General features: G+C 40.8%; 1 protein-coding gene across 1 annotated transcript; it reads left to right on the top strand.

Moving 5' to 3' along the window:
• Window positions 1-4,618: 4,618 nt before the first annotated feature.
• On the top strand, window positions 4,619-5,978 carry RETNLB (resistin like beta). The gene is made up of 3 exons (XM_008706607.2): window positions 4,619-4,758; window positions 5,235-5,312; window positions 5,851-5,978. Exons 1-3 carry the CDS (start codon window positions 4,635-4,637, stop codon window positions 5,976-5,978), a joined length of 330 nt encoding a protein of 109 aa, XP_008704829.2. The 5' UTR covers window positions 4,619-4,634.
• Window positions 5,979-7,308: the final 1,330 nt, after the last annotated feature.

Genomic DNA, 7,308 nt, shown 5'->3' with positions numbered 1-7,308 from the left:
CTGCAACTTAACTGAATTTATTTATTCTAAGTTTTCTGGTCTTCAGGGTTTTCAATGCATTGTATCATGTCATCTGCTAATAGTGACAGTTTAACTTCTTTACCAATTCGGAAGCTTTTTTCGTGTGTGTGTGTGTGTGTGTGTGTGTGTGTGTGTGGTTGCTGTGGCTAGGACTTCCAGTATTATGTTGAATAAAAGTGGGAGTGGACATCCTTCTCTTGTTTCTGATCTTAGAGGAGCTCTCAGCTTTTCAACATTAAGTATTATATTAGCTGTGGGTTTATTATATGGCCTTTATTATATTGAGCTATGTTCCCTCTAAATTCACCTTGTTGAGAATTCTTATCATGAATGGATGTTGTACTTTGTCAAATGCTTTTTCAGCATCTATGGAAATGATCATATGGTTTTTATCCTTTCTCTTGTTAATATGGTGTATCATGTTAATTGATTTGTGAATATTGAACCAACGTTGTATCCCTGGAATAAGTCCCATTTGATTGTGATGAATTATTTTTTAATGTATTGCTGAACATGGTTTGCTAATATTTTATTGAGGATTTTTTTACATCTACGTTTATCAGGATATTGTCCTGTAGTTTTCTTTTTCTGTAGTGTCTTTATCTGTTTTGGTATGAGGGTTATGCTGGTCATAGAATGTATTTGGAAGCTTTCCTTCCTCTTCTATTTCTTGTAATAGTTTGAGGAGAATAGGTATTAATTCTTTTTTAAATACTTGGTACAATTCACCTGTGAAGCCATCTGGTCCTGAGCTTTTTTTTGTTGTGATTAATAGTTCAATTTCATTACTTGTTATCAATGTATTCACATTTTCTATTTCATCCTGATTCAGCCTTAATAGATCGTATGTTTCTAGGAATGTATCCATTTATTTCTAGGTAGTCCAATTTGTTGACATATAATTTTTCTTATTACTCTCTTATTATCGTTGTATTTCTGTGGTGTCAGTTGTTACTCTGCTCTTTCATTTCTGATTTTGTTTATTTAGGTCCCTTCTCTCTCTCTCTCTCTCTCTCTCTTTTAATGAGTCTGGCTAAAAGCTTAGCGATTTTGTTTATTTTTTCAAAGAACCAGTTCTTTTTAAAAAAAAAAGATTTATTTATTTATTTGAGAGAGAGAGAGTGAGCTAGAGCACATGGGTGGGGGAAGAGGCAGGAGGAGAGAGGGTGCAGACACCCCACTGAGTGGGGAACCTGACATGGGGCTTGATCGCATGACCCATGAGATCACAATCTGAACCAAAACCAAGAGTCAGAGGCTTAACCAACTGAGCCACCCAGGTGCCCTTCAAAGAACTAGTTCTTAATGTCATTACTTTTTTCTTTCTTTCTTTCTTTTTTTTTTTTTTTTTTTAGTTTTTATTTCATTTACTTCTATTCTGATCTTTATTATTTCCTTCCTTTTACTAACTTGGGGTTTGTAATATGCCTTCATTTCTATTTTTAAAGTAAGTTCATGACACTTTGGAAACATTCAAGTTTGCCTTTGTGTCTACAACTCCTAAACAATTTATTCTAAATAAGTAGTGATAGCCCAGTGAGTGTAAAGAATAATTAATGGTATTTAAATTACACTAATTTGGTCACTCTATATGATTATGTGGAGTTTAATTGTGTTCAAAATTTTAAACTCAAAGAGTATGTAGACTGAGTGGTATAATATTTTTTATTTGGCAAGTGAAAATTTTAATTCACACAAAAATATTACACTGAATTTAAACAATAGCTTTAAAATTGACATTTGTTCTTTTACTGTTTTTTGTTTGCTTTAAAACTAGAGAATGAATCAAGAAATAATGATTATTAATGATCGTTGCTTAATTATTACTGGAAATAATTTTGTTATGTAAAGGAGAGGAATGTTAGAGTGATCCCCTCTGGGTGTCAAATATGCTAGGCATGCTGCTGACTACGAATGTTGCCCAGAGTTTATGGTCACTCTCCCTGTTGCCCAGGCTCATTGTAACCCAAGCATACTCTCCTGTGATCCTGTTCTCTTCTCTTTTCCTGCCATTCTCAACCAACCCACTGTCGACGCAGTTCAATTCATATCTTAAATCAATCTGCTTCCCAGTCTATCACTTTCTTGACCCCCTTAAAAAAGTTTTCACTTCTTTTATTAAACTATCTATGCTATTATATTCATCTGTGGATTGATTATTCTCAAATTTATATCTCAAATTTATATCTCACCTTTCCCCTGAACCCCAGACTTGTATACACAACTCTTATGCCACAGCTCCACCTGGATGTCTAATAGGCATATTGAATTGACTCTGATCAAATATGATTTAACATTCTTGCCATATCTGTTCTGTCCCCAGGGGTCCCCATTTTAGCAAATGGCATCATTCTTCAACAAGCCATTTAGAATATAACTTGATCTTTCATTACTCTGTTTCTCCTGTATCTCATACCCTGTGCATTAGTAGAACTTAAAAGGCTCAACCTTCTGTATGTAACGAAAATTTATCCAGTTCTCACTCCTTCCCTTACTACCATTTGATATCCGGAACTGTACAAAAGCTTGCTGCTGGGTTTCCTTGCTTACCTGTTTTCCTCCAGTCTCTTCCATAGCAGTGGCCTTAGTAAGCTTTGTAAAACATAAATGATCTTATGTAAATAAGTCATATCATCACTCCCCTGAGCAAAATGCTCCAGTAATTTCCCATCAAATTTACAATAAAAACCAGAGACCGTACGTTGGTTTACAAGTGCTGTATAACCACCCTGGCCCCAGTTGTGTTTTTGACCACTTTTCTCATTTCTCTGTCCTTATTCTTTTCACTCTCTTCGGCCACACTGCCTTTGTTACTATTCCTTCCCGCCTTATGCTTTTTATATTTGCTTGCCCCTTAGCCTGAAACATTTGTCCCAGCGTTTTCTGTGCTTTACCCCACACATCCACAGGTCACTGTTTACAAGTTATCTTTTCTGAGATGTCGTCCCTGAACGCACTGCATTCTATACAGCACAGAAGTATACTCAATTGCCTTGCCTTCATTTCTTCTCCTTCAGGGCATTTTTCAATATCTGACATATTATAAATTTATTTTCCACCCTAGAGTGTAGTCTCAAGAGCGCAGAAACCTTGCCTACATTGCCCGCTGCCCACCAGAGCTACGATTTGTATAGAGACACTCTATAGTCACTGAATTAACAAATGGACAAATGTACCCAACTTTTATACCAAACCCAAGTCTGTGCTCTTTCCTGCTCTTTATCACTCTTTTGTTTCCTCAGCTCCTACTGGGGCATTAAGGAAGCATCCTTGACTTTTTGCTAGCGTCATTGAGCCCCATTCTCGAAGTTTCCTGAGAGAGATATGTCGAAGAAATAGCTGGTCCTCAGAGGGCATCTTTAGGGAAAGGGGCAGTGAGGCTAGCCACAGCAGCAGCAGAGTCAGGCTTCCCCACCTGACTGCCTCCGACAAGGATTATCCAACAGCCATTCTCTGCTTCTTCATCTTGCTTTTAAATCATGGGATTCAATCCTGGTGACCATGTATCCCATCCTAGAGAATAAATCACATATGAGCCCAATGGTCTTATATAAGGGGTTGTAGCGATCTACTCAATTTCTCGGTCACACTGGAAAGGGAGGTCATGTGACCCAGAACTGAACAGTGAAATATAAGGGGAAATCTGCTTGAGTTTCTAGGGAAAAATCTTGCTTCCAAAATGAAAAGGCAAAGCCTCCAGAGAAAATGGCCTTGCCCCAGTCCTTCCTTCCTGCTCAGGATTTTGGCTGAGGCTGTCATGATGCCTGCCGACTTGGGACTAACAAGAGAGCAGATCAAGGATAAAAATCCAGTGAACTGAGGATGGTAGGGAAAAGGGGCAGAGATCAGGCCGGTGACGACCCTGTCGAACCTCCAACGAGAACCTTGCCATCAAACACTAGGCTTCTGGTTAAGTAAATAGTAAACTTTCCTGTTCATAAACCACTGCTAATCAGGTTTTCTGTTACTTTCCCATAGATGGAATAGCCAGGCACAGTAAAATGATGTCTAAACAGGTGACAAATAGGGTTTTGCTGAGACCCTAAAGTCACCTCTTCCTAATGAAGGATCAAACAAAAGGCCTATAATATGGGGCCATTAACAGAAGGCGTGGGTGCTGTCCTTATCAGGTTGCCAAGAAGAAAGCAGAGGGAAGAACAGAAAGGCGGGAGAGCTCCCCTTGGCAGAGAACCAGAGCAAAGGCAGCTGTTGCTTATCGTGGACACACTGAATTTATCACAGTTGTGTGTCACACCCTAGCAGGCATTTCTTTGAAAATGTACTGGGGAGTGTGCTTGTATGTTGTGCTTGCTTGTGTGTGGAGGCATGTCCACGTCAGTACCACAGGGTATAAAACATCCTTTCCTGACTAGTCTTTTGCAGACCTTTTCTGAACTTCTTGGTGAGTGAATTTGCCCTGCAGCCACCCTTCCTAAGTCTTCAAACCACTTGGGAGAGATCCGGGCTCTTCCACGCTGATACTGTTGTTCCTCTGTCTGTTCTCTCTTAAAACTCTCCACGTGCTCTTTCCCCTTCTTCCCAGCCATAGTGGAGCTCAGAGACACCAGCATTCTGTCTTTCCTCCAGGCCCCGGGACACTGCTGTTCTCCAGGATGAAGTCTCCCTCCTGCTTCATTCTCATGCTCATCCTCCTCCAGCTGATGACCCCAGGGACTGCTCCGTGTACCTTAGACTCCATTGTGGCTACAAAGATAAAGGAAGCTCTCACCGGCTTAGGTGATTGACTGGGGGCGGGGAGTGGGAGAGAACCCCTGATCATGCCTCCTGCTCCTAAACCTAGCTTGTCTATTCCTTCCCCAATTACCCAACCTCTTTGAAGTCCATTCAAGCTTAATCTTCCCACCCAGAGCTCTGCTTCCATATCATTTTTGGATTCCTGGCTTGAACTTCAGGTTTCCCCGATGGTGATAGCTTGATGATGGTGGTGGTGAGAAGGAGGATAGTTATAACTTATGAACACTCATCATGAATGAAGTATAATGCAAAGCTTTACATAGATCACTTAATTTTTTTTCACTTTAGAAAGTAAGTACAACTATTACTTTCATTTTACAAATGAGGAAAGTAAACTTCAAAAGCTAGTGAGTACCATGATTATGGACACAGTGATACCTCTGAGGTAAAAGGAGATTTGGAAGGGGATTATGGGAGACAGATATCATGGGCAATATCCCTTCTTCTCTCCTATTCAGAGTTAAATCCTTCCCCAACAAGAAAGATGTCATGTATCAGTATCAAGAACTCAGGCAGACTGTCCTCCTGCCCTGCAGGTGAGTAACTCCATGAGGAGGAATGGTGGGTAAGATGCCCTGTGCCCTCCCCTGACCAGCCCCCCGTCTCATGTCTGTATTATCCTGGGGCCCATTCTCATTTCCCTTAACAATGCTACTGAGGGCTCTTGGGTTTCTGCCTCTTCGCTTCCCACCTCCCTTTCATGACCTCACACATCAGCCCTCCTTCCCTCAGTCGTCCTGTTAATGATTCGTCACCTACCATTCCCCCTGTCATTCATCTCCCTTTCTCCATCTATTCCCTTATTTGGGTGGGTAAGGCCAGCATAGAGGTAAATATATCATGAAACTAAGCAAAGGAATGCCTAGGTCCCTCACTTTCACAGGTCTCCCTAAAGTTTGTTTTAGTAATTTTTGTATTTTTTTTTCCCCTTAAAGAGGGCTCTCAAAATTGAATTACCTTTCAGCTCCAAAAAACTTAGATCTACCACTGGGCTGCACAGAAATGAAAAATGGTAGGAGGGCCCCCCCCCCAAATCCAAGGGTTCTAATGTCTGTGTCTCATGTGCCCATGCAGGGATGGTTGTCACTGGCTGTGCCTGTGGCTATGGCTGTGGTTCCTGGGATATCCGGGGCGAAACCACATGCCACTGCCAGTGCAGCACGATAGACTGGACCACTGCTCGTTGCTGCCACCTGACTTGAGGGGGAGGAGGAGGAGAACCCAGCTGTGTGACCATGACCGTAATGAAACCATAAGCCAAACAGGAAACCTGACTCAAACTGTCCCTTTCATTTGTTACAACCTGCTTCTTGGGTAGTAAAGACAATTTTTACATCTCTCGTGGTTGTATTTTTGATATTACTGCTCCTGGCTTAGGATTGCTCTAGTCAAAAAATTTCTCCAGCATCCTAATTGCCCCTTCTCAGCAAGGATGAGGAAAAATGTGGGGAGAATGGGAAAAACTGGATTTGATACTCCAGCCTCCTAGTTCCCTCACTGTTTAACAAAAGAACGATGACTGTGCCAGGCATTTTGCTTGGCACTATAAGTACAGAGAAAAAAAATAACATGCATGCCCTTATGGAGCTCACTGAGTAGAACGGTGCAGGCAGACTTTCCAAGGTGGAGACAGGTCATGCCAGTTTTACAAGAATAAGTTTCTAGATTTCTACTTTGCGTATATACTGTTTTCTAAACGTGTCAGAGACCCATTTTGATCAAAGTGATGAATTTGCCATGTCTTTCTCCCCCATAACAAAAGAAAAACACAGCCTTTACCTGCCATAGAACCTCACCATGATTCATCAGCTCGGGGTATAAATATCCGCAGAATGGAAAGGAATGATTTCAAATATTGGCACAAAGGCTGAGTGATCTGGTGACTGGGTAACGAGTCCTTTTATAAGTTGTGAGGCATCCAGTGTTTGATGTAGAAGGGTACCATCCTGTCGTCAATTGGTAGACCGCCCAAAATATTTTTTTTTAAAGATTTTACTTATTTATTTGACAGAGATAGAGACAGCCAGCGAGAGAGGGAACACAAGCAGGGGGAGTGGGAGAGGAAGAAGCAGGCTCATAGCGGAGGAGCCTGACGTGGGGCTCGATCCCAGGGACCCGGGATCACGCACTGAGCCGAAGGCAGACGCTCAACTGCTGTGCCACCCAGGCGCCCCACCCAAAATATTTTTAATAATAAGTTGCAGTATAATTTTTAACAAATACTTAAAAGGAATTCAAATGAAGTGAATGATATTACTACAATAAAATTTTCCCTCCCTGCATACTTAATTATGAAGTTGTCATCTTAAAGCTTTTAACTATGAACAGAAAAAAGGGAAATATACTCGGCTCTCAACCTCATCTCTCTCTAGGATTATTTGTTCATGGAGATATAAACTACTCAAAGGGGAAAAAAGCAGCTCCATCTCTCTCATTAAGAAATACATTTCCAAAATATACTGTTTGTGTTTATTACTTATCAAAATTTGTTACAAATGTTTTGTTCAATTGTGTACTGTTAATTGGTGTAAT

This window comes from Ursus maritimus, unplaced genomic scaffold (assembly GCF_017311325.1).
Source record: "Ursus maritimus isolate PB19 unplaced genomic scaffold, ASM1731132v1 scaffold_4, whole genome shotgun sequence".
Taxonomy (NCBI): Eukaryota; Metazoa; Chordata; class Mammalia; order Carnivora; family Ursidae; genus Ursus; species Ursus maritimus.
The sequence above is the reverse complement of the archived record's forward strand: the minus strand, read 5'-3'. Positions and strand labels throughout refer to the sequence as shown.

Excerpts from the sequence above, each read along its gene's own strand:
- RETNLB (XM_008706607.2), top strand. The coding sequence starts at position 4,635 with ATGAAGTCTCCCTCCTGCTTCATTCTCATGCTCATCCTCCTCCAGCTG. Across the intron at positions 4,759-5,234 it reads GGAAGCTCTCACCGGCTTAG|AGTTAAATCCTTCCCCAACA; the intron begins GTGATTGACTGG and ends TCTCCTATTCAG. Across the intron at positions 5,313-5,850 it reads ACTGTCCTCCTGCCCTGCAG|GGATGGTTGTCACTGGCTGT; the intron begins GTGAGTAACTCC and ends GTGCCCATGCAG.